Source organism: Leguminivora glycinivorella, chromosome 8 (genome assembly GCF_023078275.1).
Source record: "Leguminivora glycinivorella isolate SPB_JAAS2020 chromosome 8, LegGlyc_1.1, whole genome shotgun sequence".
Classification (NCBI taxonomy): Eukaryota; Metazoa; Arthropoda; class Insecta; order Lepidoptera; family Tortricidae; genus Leguminivora; species Leguminivora glycinivorella.
In genome coordinates, this window is record NC_062978.1 from 3,016,950 (window position 1) to 3,033,143 (window position 16,194).

The 16,194-nt window shown below is 36.2% G+C and overlaps 1 protein-coding gene across 6 annotated transcripts in view; it reads left to right on the forward strand.

Moving 5' to 3' along the window:
- The window catches only part of LOC125229027 (vascular endothelial growth factor receptor 1), a 102,810-nt gene that overhangs the window by 12,171 nt on the left and 74,445 nt on the right, over positions 1-16,194 (forward strand). For 3 of the 6 annotated variants that reach the window (XM_048133788.1, XM_048133791.1, XM_048133792.1), the window contains exons 2-6: positions 6,553-6,900; positions 7,142-7,257; positions 8,508-8,670; positions 13,339-13,487; positions 14,616-14,778. In XM_048133788.1, the coding sequence (XP_047989745.1) occupies positions 6,553-6,900; positions 7,142-7,257; positions 8,508-8,670; positions 13,339-13,487; positions 14,616-14,778 (939 nt within the window). The remainder of the gene's footprint in view (positions 1-6,552; positions 6,901-7,141; positions 7,258-8,507; positions 8,671-13,338; positions 13,488-14,615; positions 14,779-16,194) is intronic. The other 3 variants (XM_048133789.1, XM_048133790.1, XM_048133793.1) reach the window with 3 other exon arrangements.

Consider the following 16,194-nt stretch of genomic DNA (forward strand, 5'->3'; position numbering starts at 1 on the left):
GCAGATAGATCGTAGGTGTCAGGGTTTCGAATCCCGGCCAGAAATAAAGTTTTTGTTTTTTGTCTTTTTTTTTTGTTTTTGTATTTATAAGAGTTTTTTTTTCTAAAGACGTGATATATTAAAATAGAACCGAGCGAAGCTCGGTCGCCCAGATATTAATGAACCTAACGACGTGTCGAATTTAACTGAAAACAAAAAAACACGGTGTATAACAGTTGTTATTCGTATGCCACTCCTAAGTGGAGTTAAAAGAAACAATTTATCTGGTTGACAATGCAGAAAGAAACACTATTTATGATGTATACAAGTTCTCTATTTGTAAATAATTATGTATTTATTTATAAATGAGGTAGATAAGGGCAAACCCACCAAATATATCTTATCTCTATCAGTTACATATATTATCGTTTGACAGTTATCATGATTTGTTCTAACCTATTCTGCATTAGTTTTTATCACGTGTATATCAGAACAATTGACAGCTGTCTTTTTTATTTATCTTTATCGACCTTATGATAAGAGTTACTAGTTATATAGGGTGGCGGTTTCCACAGATAAGATACAAATGACACGCGAATCATCAAATTTGCCGCCTTTTTCTAGTGACAAGATTTGGTTGACGGTCTATATATCATCACCATCGTGTGATTTTTAAGTAATACTTTTGTATTACCAATGAACCTCTCAAACTATAATAGTTATTTGTTATACAAGGGGGCAAAGTTGTATTTTAACGCCGAGTGTGGAATTGAAAAACGAGCAAGTGAAAGGATTCTATAGTTGAACCACGAGCGAAGCGAGTGGTTCGAGAATAGAATCCTGAACTTGCGAGTTTTTTAACACACGAGAAGTAAAATACATTTGCACCCGAGTGTAACACAAAACTTTTCCCCTCACTATAGCGAGGAAACTACAACGCAAAAAATGTGTTTATCACTGCTTCCAGTAGTTCCACAGGTGGTAAATCATCTTTATTACTAGATTTACCTACTTTTATCAATTTTAAAGCAGTTAATTTGACTTTATTCAAGGTCAAATTACTTTATTAAAGGACAAAACACGTGTTTCCGAGCTAGTGAGGGGAAAAATAAATTAGTAAGTGAGTTTGTAGAAAATTCTTTATTTACTCGTACCTACCGAAAATATACGTTTTATGTTTGTTTTTCTGTCGAGGCATTTGTATATTTTAAAGTTTTTTTTAAGCCCACTCTCAGATATACCAAAGAGGATCGAGTATTATAGAGAGTTACTGCACAAAGTAAAATGTGTAATCACAGTGCATAGACTGCCATCTCTTGATACAGGCTTACAACTTTAGAACCACAGTTTTGACAATTTGGCCCATATTTTTAGCTTGATATGTGTTAAAATGTCATATATTAATATTAGCGCCATCTAGCTGAGCGTACCCCAAATCTAGGCCACCGTACCTTTTTTCTGTATGGTACTGAGGTACGTTTTATTTGTTAGACTTTATCTGTATATACGGAGTTATATATGTCTTAGGATAATATACTTATATTTCATATTCCGCGTGATTTTCTTTTTATATTAGGTACATAGTTTAGCATTTACTTGTATTTTCATTGACATACCTTTTAAATTTATTCTAAGCCTCATCTACGAGTATTGCAGACGTTTCTGCGTGTCAAAAAGTTAAAATTTATTTTAAAATTTTAATCTCGAAATTTCGACCAAATTTTACACAAGTAGTCAAGCAACCTGTTTTAACCACTTAATCTCATTTCTACACGGTCCTTTGACTACAGTGTAGCTTATGAAAGGAAATATCTCATTCTACTATAATTTTAACATCTGCAGGATGCCCGCTCGGTCTCATCACACATCCGGTTGTTCGCAACAAACACGGCTTGTAAAGAAGATAAGTACCGGCCACTAGAATACCACAGTAAAGAGTACCTACTATCGTATAGTATGGCCACTACCGGTTTATGGTTACTTCACAGTTACCGACTGTCAAACACGCGACCTGTCTTATCTCACTAATACATGGTACGCGACTACGCGTTCACCTACAAGAGCTTAGACTTTGTGCGTAGGAACGCGCCTCTTTTATAATATAACTAGCGTTTGCCCGCGGCTTCGCTCGCGTTAGAAAGAGACAAAAAGTAGCCTATGTCACTCTCCATCCCTTGAACTATCTCCACTTAAAAAATCACGTCCATTCGTCTCTCCGTTTTGCCGTGAAAGACGGACAAACAAACAGACACACACACTTTCCGTTTGTCCGAGGTGTGACAATATACTCTGATAAACAAAAATATTATAAAAATTGCCCCCCATTTTAAGGAAGTGGGATATATACTTCACTAGGTACTTCACTTAAAAAATCGCGTCAATTCGTCGCTCCGCTTTGGTACCAATATGTACTATCAATCACGCCGACAAAGTGCAAAAATAAAAAGTGGAATAAATGTTTTATTAGGGCGGTACCCCCCCCCCACAAGTAAAGTGCGGAGTGTTTTTTTTTTCATTGCAACCCTAACGTGTGATATACCTATTGTTGGATAGGTATTTAAAAATGATAGGGCTTTACTAAAATAATTTTTGATAATGCTTATATTTTCGGAAAGAATCGCTCCTAAAGTAAAAAAATGTGCCTCTAACTTTTGAACCATAAGTTTAAAAAACATGAAAAAAATCACAAAAGTAGAAGCTTATAAAACTTTTTAGGAAAATTATTTTGAGCTTGATAGGTTGAATAGTTTTTGAAAAAGAAATACGGGAAACTACGGGACCCTATTACACTGAGCGTGGCCCGATACGCTCTCGGTCAGTTTTTTTCACAGAACACCCCACTAGAAGCCAAATGCAAGCGATATTGTTCGAGACGCAAATCACCAATCCTTGCGGGGTGAGGCGGGCGCGCACGGTGCTGCCATTGGTCGTTTCAAATAATGGCGCGCCTTTATGATTAGCAGTAGGGATGGGAATGGGACATGTCTATTATAGACAATGGTACCGGTACCAGTACTGTGGTGAATTTGTTTTGCAACAAATTATAATATTATAATTAAATTATAATAAGGCCTAGTTACCCTTCGGGTTGGAAGGTCAGATGGCAGTCGCTTTCATAAAACTAGTGCCTACGCCAAATCTTGGTAGTAGTTTCCAAAGCGGACCCCAGGCTCCCATGAGCCGTGGCGAATGCCGATGCCGGGATAACGCAAGGAGGATGATAATTGTGATAGCATCTCAATAAAAATCATTCTAGTAACTAATAACTAAACTGTGCATTTTTACTTACGTTTACTAAGTTAAATAACCAACTAAATATTCTAAACTAATCAATGAACTAAATACCACTACAGACTCTACAGATTCTAGATAATTTTTCACTATTACAAATCTGCTTTCTTTTATATTTCATAAAATGGTAGCACATGCCGCACATGGTACGAACGGCAGTACGAAGTTCCCGCAACAGACATAAACTAACATGGCCCCATGCCTAGTCGTTTACGTGAAAGGGATAGCATATCACATTGTTAACTCGGTAAAGAGGGATGGACGCGCCTCGGCGCCGCTCAGCACAACCATATTGACCAGTATAAATGAACTCCGCGGACAATAAACAATATTCAACAAAATAATTAATTTGACTTAACTGTGGAATGTTGTTCCATCTTTTTTACATGTAGAAGTGTTAGAAGACTTGCCACACCACTTTATGCTGTAAGAGACCATTGTTTGCAACCAAAATTGATTATTTAAGATTTTTTCCCGAGCGGACACGGACACTGTTAGCGGGTCGTATACTTGGGCGCTACTGATCGGTGTCGCACGCGTTCAAACTTTTATAAACCTGATTTGTCGTATGCTTGGTGACCGCGAGTCGCCCTGTAAGGGCCATCTTGTTGTATTGATCTGTGGTTTTTTTAGACTTGTTTAGGTGGGAGGTAGATATCATTACCAATTAGATCCACACAATGTGTCTAGACAAACACATGTCACTCGCAAACACCAAACACGTCACTGTCACTTAATGTGATGGCCGCTCATCGATTAGCACCGCAGGAATTTAATCACTTAATTGGTAATTGTTTTGGAGGTTGATATTTGATATTAGAGATGTCCATTTGGCAGTTGCTATTTGGCCCTTTCAAATATTCGGTGTTTGGCCGAATATTGCTGGCTGAATACTTATACCGAGTATCTGCTACTTATATTACCTCGTTTTTTTTTTAGAATTAGAAATTTGGTAAACAAAGAAGCAGTCGTCGTCAACCTATCTTCTTAAGACAAATATTAGATGTTAACAATTTTAACCAGAACGAGAACATAACAGGTCGATATTAGGTATTTTTAGATTTTTTTAATTTTACTCGTAGGTATATCAACCGCATCATTTGATTATTTGCGAAGCAAAATTTGAGTGATTATTTATTTATTCGAAAAACTAACATTCAAAGGACTACGTGACGGTGTTTTTGCAAGCCACTTGGGCCTGCATATGGCTGATCCATTGCAGTTATCACGGTCGAATGCCACCAAACACACAGCACAAAATAAAATATTAATAATACAGTAATAAAATAAGTGCTCGTATCATAAAATTCTATACGTTAATACAAAAAATAACGTACCTAATATGTATAAATATATAAATACCATTGACAAATTTGACAGCCCATAAAATGAACCGATAGTTCCAAATGTCTGCTTCTTTAGGTTTTTTAATATGCAACCTTTCCAGAACTAAATTAGGAAATTTTAAATAATACAGATTATAACAAATATTTTCTAATTAAATGTATAATTCTAAGTATTATTTATGTATAAAGATCAAACACACTTTTATAATTGTAGTGTAAAAAACAATAGAGTATTTTATTAAAATGTCTGTTTATGATACTGACAGTTGATGAATGACAGTTGTGGCAAAAATGTCTCATAAGACCTCGTGCTTCGTGCTTTTACGTTCTCTTTAATGCTAAAAAAAGGAGGTGTAGCAAACGTTGCGCCTTTCGAGAGCGCATGTAGTTTTCATAAAAAATGTAAGTGTATATGAATACTAGCATTTTCCAGCGGCTTCGCACGCGCTAGAAAGAGACAAATGGTAGCCTATGTTACTCTCCATCCCTTCAACTATCTCCACTTAAAAAATCACGTCAATTCGTCGCTCCGTTTTGCCGTGAAAGACGGACAAACAAACAGACACACACACTTTCCCATTTATAATATTAGTATGGATTTCGCCGAATAGAGAGGTAACTAAATGGCGAAATATTCGGTATTCGTTTGCAGCCATCTCTAGTTGTTATGAGCAATTGTTGTAGTTTAGTTGAACCTGTAGGATTAATTTGGTGATGAGGACCGCGCCCGCGCCGCGCCCTTGCACTAATTAATGGCATGATAGGACACGAGTGGCCACCAGCTCGTGTTACAATTACAATACAACTGCTTCGACGTACGAATCATAGTACAAGTTCTTAGCTCAAACATAAGAATAAAATGTTCTTTAGACCTACATTTTTTTTTAACTTTATTTACATGAACATATTTACATAATTATATAAAAAACTAAGATTAAACCATAAATTAAATATAACAAAATCATATCACCCATACATTAAAATGCGACCGCCTACGAACGCGCTTACACTCCACCACACATAGATGGCGCCACAAAAAATGCCTTGTTGCCACCGATTATTTGTAGATTGGCATTAAGTGTCAATTCCGAGCCGTAAATCTATGTCAAATATGACTTAACGCCACATCTACAAGTATAATCGAAAGCTACAAGACATTTTTTTGTGGCGCCATCTATGTGTGGTGGAGTGTAAGCGTGGTCTTAGGCGGTCGCATTTTAATGTATGGGATGGTATGATCTATCTTGTTATGTTTAATCTATGACTATAGTTAAAAGCTAGCTAAAATATTTTGGCTTCACACAAGCGCAGACCTTTTTCAACTTAGTATTTAAAAAAAAAAACTGTTCTTCCTCTTCCGTCTTTAAGGTCCGCAGCAAGCTCCGTTTTCCATACAAACGTAGTTACTCTTATCAGGGGCGGCTCACTCCGCGTTTCTTCCATACATTTCGACGACCGCGAGTTCGCGGCCCATAAAGTTTGACAACCTTCACGCTGCGCAATAGAACTAAATGTTGCATGCAGTCCGTTGACAGGTTGTTGAGAGTGAGCCTTCTGTACTTGTACTTTTATATATTCTGTGCTCTTATTTTAAAACGGCTAAGTATAGGTGTAATTTGTTACATTATAATTTGTGGAATGGTAGATTCCAACTTTATTATTTTCAGTTCTTTGAATTTACGATCGCTAAGAACATGGTGCATAATATCATAAAGGTTTACCATACTGTAATTTCTTAGATGTACGGATTGTACGGGCTCTGATTCTTTTCCGACTACTTTATTATCATTAGTCTAAATAATTACGTACCTACTGCCTATTTATTTACTTATATTACGAATAAATCACAAATCTAAAACAGACTGAATTTCATAAAACTGATTTAAAAACTACTACAAAAGATCGTGTAATTTCAGTACCGATTATTAATTTTCAGATGCTCAACAAATAAGCGGTCCTATTATAATGTCACCAAACGAAATACTACTACAATATAAACAAAACTACACAATTCACTGTAAAGGGAAAAGGCCAATAAACTTCACAATACAAGAAGCGGCGGAGGACGAGGAAACAGACTTTAAAAAGATACTACGAAAAGTGGCGCCATCTGACAATGAGTATGAGTATGAAATAGCACTCGATCTATACAGCGTAGACCCTTTTTCTGTGGGTTACTACGCGTGTCATGACGACACGGTCGATCCGTCGCAAATATTTAACGAGTTGGTCGAGGAACCAACGAACAATGAACACATCTCTTATACGTACGTCTACGTGAATGGTGAGATCACATTTTTGTACTACGGTCTTATTCGTAAACCAGTGGTTGCCATAGTTGACCCACTAAACAAAAACTGTCAAATTTAGGGCTCAATTTTTGGGCGTCTTCAGAGGCATAACTGGTTTTTGGGCGCTCACAATTGAAAGTAGTTTTACAAAATAGTTTCTTTTGTAATTTGGTAAATTATACATTGATTTCGCAAATAGGAAAGCTAAATAACAACTTAATCTCGTGATTTTAGATCCACAAAATATAATAGCACCAATGAGAGAAATCGTTTATGTGGTGAAACCTGGTGCCAAGACAATTATTGGATGTAGACCCACGTATCCTGACGTACAAGTTAATTTGACTATGGTATGTATTCTACAGTAGACTTAAAGATAGTTCCGTAAATAATAAAATTCACTAGAGAGTAGAAATTAAAGTTCTGTTTTTTAACGTTGAGATTCGGATAATTTAACAAAATATTTTTGTCTTACAACATTTGCATGTTAGGTCCTTACTAAACATTAACAGAGAATGAACTCGCCTCTGCTGTACAGTACAAATATAAATAATAGCTGATTCTGTATGAAAAATATGTAATTATTAATTGAAAACTTTATAGCAATACTATGCATGAGAAATTTGATACCACGAAGGGCGAAAAATAGCTTTTAGCTGGAACAAATTAATCTGAATGGCATGGTCACTTTCATTAAAGGTCATTAATTTTCATTATTAATACAGGAGTTCATTATGAGTCAGTATAATGCTAAAATGGGATACATCTTAGATTCAGCCGACACAGTGGACTTAGAACCGATGACTGAGTTGATATGTGAATTTAGCAAGAACGGGTTACGAAACCATACAAAAGTGTATTTGGATATAAGTAGGTGTCTAAAAACGTGCTAATTTTATTTTACTTACACAGTACTTTTGCACGAAAATGGTTCTTGTCCGTTGTTCTTTGGTGACTGTTCAATTCAATATGGAGAATACTGCTGTATCAGCGCGATTCAATTCAATCACGATATGTCAAATACTAGCTATAAATATAATAATCATGATCCGATCCATATCGTATATAAATTTAATAATTGACGCATCTCATTTTTCTCAAACTTAGATTAGGTTTAGATCTTTATTTGAAAACTCAAGAATAGTTGAGTTAAACTTAAATTTTGAAGGTGCCTTTTTAAAGCTCGGCCACACATGCGGCTTTTGAGAGCGTAGGCGGAGCTTTAGCGGAGCGCAATGATAGCGGTGCGCCGGACGAACGCTGGCGTTGCGCCCAGCGGACGCCGGCGGGAACTAACGAGCGCGGATTGCAAGCGCATTCCGCTACGCTATCAAAACGCTTTATGTGTGGCGGAGGCTTTAATCTTTTTACAAAACGGTACATCAAATTAGTAACAACAGCTTTCATGCAAACATTTTCGTGGAAAAGCCTACGACATGTTTTTCAATTTTTGAATGCATACCTCTAATATCCCCACAGATACATGAAACAAAACAGACAAAAGCTTTACATCATATAATTGCTTTTTAAAAAATTGAAAAACATTTACCCTATAAAAATGTGCGAAAATACTAACCCATAAATGATTTATTGACAATAGAAGAATGTGACGCAGCAGGTGAAAACGAATCAGAACAAGATAGTAAGAATAAACAAGATTGGCTTTTTAGTCCGAGTGCGTAAAACTGAGACTTACACATACACGTGCGAAGGTCGTCGCGGCAACCGTACCGAACGGAAAAGTGCCCACATTAACATTCGTAGTAAGTCTTAAAAGAATTGTAAGGTAGACTTCATTTGAGGTAGCATGGTGTGGTAAAGGCTCATCTAGGCGGGGAGCAGTTCGCATGCGATTTCTGTTACATTGCGAATATTACGGCAATGTATGACCGCCACAGTGCAGCACTCACACACAGTAAAAATCAGCAGTTCTCAAAAAGTTTGTACACCACGTCAGCAAATTTTAATCGATCCTATTTTAATATTGTCTTAGGTTACCGCGATAGTTAGGTACTCATGAAATGAAACTATGGAAACGGATTAAATTGCGTATAATAAATTTACAATTCATCCCATTCATTGATCATTGTGAATTATTATACGCGATTTAATCCTTTTCCATAGTTTTATTTCATGATCATATTTTGTTACCAACATTTAGTAATACTAATAAGTCGACTTTACCGCGTTAGTTAGGTACTCATGAAATGAAACTATGGAAACGGATTAAATTGCGTATAATAAATTTACAATTCATCCCATTCATTGATCATTGTGAATTATTATACGCGATTTAATCCTTTTCCATAGTTTTATTTCATGATCATATTTTGTTACCAACATTTAGTAATACTAATAAGTCGACTTTCGTAAGATATATACAGGATAATTGTTATAATTAAGAAAATATAAACAGTAGAGAACCTTAATGACGGAATAAAATTTACTAAAATCTCAATTCAACAAAATCTTGATAACAAAATAGGAATAAAAAAAAAAAGTTTTTCCTTGATTTTTGTGCAAACTTTTTGAGAACTGCTGAAACAGAGTAACTTGAAATGTTTTTTGAATACTTTTTCAATGATATTGATGCATCAAGGCGGTTGGTTTACAATCTGACCAAAAAAAGAAATTAATAAGCGGCAACATCGAAGTGTCGTCCTATCTTGTCACACATATTGATTTGAAAGGGATAACACTACAATGTTGCCACTTTTTAATTTCTACTCTTTTTGGTCAGATTGTACAAAGGGCTTACTGCGAACCAGGTTTGACGTGTTGCTTCCCTGTCGCACTTGCGTGCGAATGTATATTGAGCAGCGAAAGTGCATGGTGAATTTATATATTTATTATTTCTCCATGCAATTTTGCGTCTCATTGTGCAAGTACAAGAAAGGGGCAAGACCGTCCTTGTGGCGCCCTCTGAGCAAACTTTAGCGTAATATTGTTGAACCTACAATAGGCGAGATGACTAAAAAAAAACTAATTAGTCCGTCAGTTAGATTATCATAGAATTTTAGACACGTACTTTTTCTTTTTTCTCGTAAACGAAAAATTACGACGGTACAGTGTGTTGAAGTTTCGCGCGACGTCACGCCTAGGTACAATTATTACTTAGAAGTGACTTCGCAAGCAAGCCGGAACTTTGATGCTCTATATCTTTGTATTTTTTCATTAATTAGAAAAAGCGAAAAATATGTGTTCAGTATTTTTGGACGGTCTAACTAACGGACTAAACAGAATACCATTTTTTTATGTAGTCGTCATCCCTATTCAGCATTCCGATAAAATATCGCAATGTAATGAAACTCGCATGCGATTTCTCGCACCGTGTAAACGAGCCCGTAGTCTGTTTTAATTTCTGTTCTGTGTTTGTAGTACTAATCTAATTATTTGTTCGAATCTGTTTCACGTTGCCTGCTTCTTGCTTCCTTCAATTTCATTATTTTCTTTCTTTGGTGTCTTTCTGTGTTTTACTTGTCTGTGCACAAATAATAAGCCTTACTAATCTTTTAACTTATATGTAGTACTGGGGATGACATTTTTACGTTAGCTACCGCTGAAACTCGAAGGAACAGTGGGCTATTTCACCTCACTCGTGATATTGACAATTCTGTCCCTATTTCTGGGTTGACAAGCAATATTTTTACTCAGTGTCAATGTTGCCTTGTACAGGCAATGAACGAAGAAGTACCTATCACTGTCGGGCAACAAATTGTCACTGTTAATAATTGGTGTGACAGAGAGGTAATGAGATCGAGTTAACGTAGTCAAATGTCAACTCTTGGTACGCCTACTTGTGAATCAAGTAGTTATATGTTATGATTTATGTTTGTGTTATGTTGGGCCCATTGTTTGTAACTAAGGTGGAAAATATAGGTAACATTTTGTATTTAAACAAATGTCTTCAACGGTGTATGTATGTAAACAGTAAAAACAATACTGGAAAGACTAAATTTAATTACAAAATTGTAGATAGCGGTTCACAGAGTTGCCCTAGCCATAGCCCTTATTTAGGATAAAATTAAATAAGAATGCCATTTAATTTGAAAAATAATTAGTATAGATAATCTATTTAATGGTATGAGCGTAAGGACGTCCGCTAGTTAGCGTGCGTGCAGTCGTATATCGTCACTACTTTTAAAAAAACTTGTATCTTCGTCTGTCAATGAAAAGAAAATTGTAGTAAGTATGTATGGAATGCATACAGACTTACTGCGTTTTAACTTTGAGAACAGCGTGAGATACGAGATTTTTTAAAAGTAGTGACGATATGTGACATCATCACATCATATACTAGAAATTACAATTATTTAACAAAAAATGGTTATGGTTCAAAATATTGATAAAGTTCCCCACACATGCCCGCGTCGGTTAGCGGCATTTATATTTTTTATAAAGCTTATTTAGACTGCGTACAATTTCCGTGTGATTGTTACATTGCGGACTGTTAAAGATATATAAGATTCAGAACACTACACACATCCGCAATGTAATTAAACTCGCATGCGAATTCTCGCACCGTGTAAACGGGCCTATACTATTTTTCATTAACCTGCTGACCTGTATCCACCCACGCACGCTAGCGGATGACCTAACGCCCTTGCATACTCAAATCAATTATTAGATTACTTTTAAATACTGAGGAATGTGAGCATTTTCTGTAATTTTTTTTCCACATCACTTAATTGAACGGGGACATTTCTTCCTTGCTAGGCGGGAGCAAAGTGACACCTTTCCTAATGCTAAGAAGGATCAGGGGGATTTGATTCTTTTCTAGTACACGATTTTTTTCTCTTTCATTGGTGATGTGAAAAAAAGTGTGTGTCACATGGCTATTTGACAATAGGGACATTGACAATTTGACACTGACAATTCTGTGTCTATTTCTGGATTGATAAGTAACATTTTTACTTATTGTCCCAGATTTGTAAGAACCTCTTTTTGACACATGACAGCGTCCACAATACGTAAACTCGCGCAACCTAATGAAATTTTAAATAAAATCCTGTAATAATATTTAAAAAAATCAAGTACTTAAAAACAATATTTCGCTTACTTTAAACATAATCTAGCACATGTTACATTTTTGCGGATCTTCGTTAGTGAGTATTTTACGATATTAATTTATCACGCAGGATTTACTTATTATGTCATTTATCATTCATTTTTATTTTTAAACTAGTGCTGTGGCAGTTTGTCATTTCGATTCAAATGACATTTCAGTAAGTTGATAGAAATCGTATATTTGTTTAAGCGCCTCCTTGTACATAGGGCCTAATCGATTCAACCAATTCGAAATTAATCGTTAGATTTGGCAAACGATACGTCTTAGCCACATCGCAACATACTTCAAAACAAATGTGTCAAAAATGTGAACTTACAAATCCGGGACAATAGCGTCAATATTTCCTTGTTGTCACTGTCGATGTCGGGCAACAATTGTCACTATTGTGACTGAAATAGGCCAGTTAGGGCCACCTGCACCAACGAAAATTGAGGGTTGCCCCACCATTTTATATGGAAATTGACCGCTAACTCTGAGTTAAGTGGTTGGTGCAAGTGGGCCTAACAAAATTATATTGAACCAGCCGGCGTATCATGCTTCTAATTTTATCACTTATCCACGTGGATAAGACGTCTGTCACGCTTTAGCAAGTATGGCAGTGTGAGAGTGACAGATGTCTTATCCACGTGGATACGTGATAAAATTGGAAGCATGGTAGGCCGGCTGGAGACCGATTTTTGAATTTGGAACGCATGAATTCGCCGTTCGAAAGTCTGTGGAAAACGACGTAATGCTACTAACGACTTTCGAACGGCGAATTCATGCGTTCGAGATTCAAAAATCGGTACCCTGGGGGCCGATTTTTGAGTCTCACTGTCACTAAAATACCGGTTGAAAACGGTGAATTGCCTATTATTTTCAGTGACAATTTTCTGAATTCGAACGCCGTGAGATTCAAAAATCGGCCCCCTGGGCGTTAACACAAGAATCGCTCAGTATTATATTTTTCCCCTCACTAGCTCGGAAACACGTGTTTTGTCCTTTATTACCAGCGGGTAAAAATCAAGGTCAAATTACTTTATCCACTACTGGGTAATGTAATTTGACCTTGAATAAAGTCAACTTAACTGCTTTAAAATTGATAAAAGTAGGTGAATCTAGTAATAAAGATGATTTACCACCTGTGGAACTACTGAAAGCAGTGATAAACGCATTTTTTGCGTTATAGTTTCCTCGCTATAGTGAGGGGAAAAGTTTTGTGTTACACTCGGGTGCAAATGTATTTTACTTTTCGTGTGTTAAAATACAACTTTGCCCCCTTGTATGACAAATAACTATTGTATTCCCTTCGTCCAGGATTTAATGAACGCCTGTCATTTTGCTCCCTTGTGACTCAATGTACTATTAAAACGTAACTTTGCAGCTGTTTCGAACGATGCGGAGAAGCCGCTGATAACAGTGAGAGATAACAGGTTTCTGGCCGGGGAGACCATCTTTATGAACTGTACGGTCAACTACACACTCAACAACGCGATTTCGCTCCGATGGATTACTCCGCAGCCCTTGTCTGAGGTATGAAACTATATTAATACATTTGTGAATGTGTTTAGTAAAATGTCCCACTTTGTCGGTTACCATTAAGGCGAGATTTACTTTACTTATCTTTTATATGTTTTATATGAATAAACTGACAAAGCGTCTTTATAGCAATCGACAAAGTGGCGCGTTTTCCCGTGCACACTCTTGTTTTTTTTAGAAAATAGCATTCCAAAAAATAATACAAAAGTTTAGTTTGGTACTTACTTTGCTACCTCGCATAAAAACGAACAAATTAATCACCGTACTGTACTTGATATGAACATAAAGTAATTATGTTCTAATAAAATTACTAAAATTTTTATGAACATAAAGTAATTATGTTCTAATAAAATTACTAAAACTAATTAATAAAATTTTATGAGCATTATTTCTTTCCTTGACAACTTTTTTCTAAAATGTATACTTTCCCCAAAAAATAAAAAAAACTGAATTTTGGGACATATTTTAGGGTAAAAGGGGGGTTGCGTCAGGTGGGGGGGAGGGTCAAAGCACCTTACCCTAAGGTATCAAACCGCATTTCTTTTGATTTGGATTTAATTTTTTTTTCAAAAAACACAGTCTGACCGAATCACTCGTAGAGTTTACATAGTATTTGCTTTAATAGCTTAAAAAGCAAACCTGTTCACACGCGCTCAAAAGCACGCCCCCCTCCACCCGCGCTGCAGGTAGCACGCTCAAAAATCAAAGGGTCGTTGATTTTTGAGCATACTTGAAAATCGCATGCCCATTATTACTATTAGCAATGTTTCGACACACGTGCTACTAAGTAGCAATTGCTCAATAGTGGCATGCTTTCGTGCTAGTAATCAGCATGTGTAACAGTAGCTTTACAGCTCGCTACCAATGCCTCCAGTTTTTCTTTATGGGACACCCTGTATTCTTTCTTTACCGGTATAACCCTTTTGCAGGGCTTGGTTTCCTCTACAGTACTTTGCCACTTACTCCACTCCTTTGCACTTTATACCTTTGACGACCGATCTGGCGCAGTCTGTAGTGCCCCTGCCGTATGAATACCCACAACACAAGCCTTCTTGAGCTTACCGTGGGACTCAGCCAATCTGTGTAAGATTGTCCTATAATATTTATTTATTTATTTTGCAGGAAAATGTGAAGTCCAACGAATTTGAAATCCAGGACACAGACGTCCTATACCGAGCGATTTGGGTCAAACATGCGACTGAAAAAGATGCCGGAGAGTATATCTGCGAAGCGACCAAAGGATTTAGTGACATCACAAGAAATACTCATACGATGACGTTTCTAAGTAATTACAATCATTTTGATTAAAAACAAATATAAGTTTTAAAGCTTCATTGAATTATAAATTAAATATAAGAAGATCATACCAGCCCATACATTAAAATGCGACCGCCTAAGAAAGCGCATATACCTACTACACCACACATAGATGGCGCCACAAAAAAATGCTTTGTTGCCATCGATTATTTATAGATTGGCGTCACTTTCCAAAAATCTATGTCAAAAGTGACACTCAACGCCATCTACAAGTATAATCAAAAGCTGCAAGACATTTTTTGTGGCGCCATCTATGTGTGGTGTAGTGTATGCGCGTTGTTAGGCGGTCGCATTTTAATGTATGGGATGGTATGATCTTCTTATAATTAATCTATGATTGAATACTCATAAGAGGCGACAGAAGTGGTTATATACCTACTGGTCATGCATGTGGACTCTGGAGAAAAGAAACTTATTAGACTGTTCAGAAAAAAATACGGAATTCGCCGATTTGGGAGTTTTAGCTCCGGTTTCTTCTTAAGAGAACCATATTCTTAATTTCTCATTACAATAATCTCCATAATTATTACAAGCTTTTTAATTCTTTTTTGTATTCAACTTGCCTTGTTAGTATGTTAGTGTGCGTCAAAACGTAGAAGCTAAATTTGACTCACTTCCCGGTTTCTGATTGACCTGAAATTTTGCACACATATATGTAAACCACGTGACAATACATTATTATGGTATAATGGAGCTTATCTGACGATGGAGCAGAAAGGTGGTCATAGGAACTCTGTCATGAAACGTCATATCCCCATCGAGTAAGGGGTTTTTAGAAAAGTCTCGGAGAGCAGTAGACGTCTGTTGAAAGAAAGGTACAGTCGGCGATAAAAGCTTGTGCCAAAAATAAAAAAAATGCAAAATACTTATCTTCATTACATGTAGTCTATGGTTTACCAGTTTACCTAGATACCTACTGTGGTTATTACACACAAATTCTGATGGTTCATTCTTATACTTTTTGCATTATAAACTGCCAACATGCTTTATCCGCCAAGCCTTTTAATGGTGTATAGTGTTTTTTTGCATTTAAACATTTTGTTAAAGTAGCCATCTTATGTTCTTAGTTGACAATCAAATACGATTTAATGAAACAGTCGAATACCTACTTAGTTGGTTTTTCCTGTAGAAATAAATGTTTGTATATTTCTCTTCTTTATACATATAACCCATTGTTTGTCTGTTAAATTAAGCTTCGTTTTTCATATGATGTCTCGTGATTAGCGTGCGTTGAGAACCTCTTCCTTTTTTTTGAAGTCGGTTAAAATTACAATAACACAAACGGTTTAAGCTACAGGAATCGAATTTAGTTTAAATTTATGTTTCATAACTTCGATGACCGTTACTAATTACAGTGTTACATTTAAATCAAATCTTTTTTTGC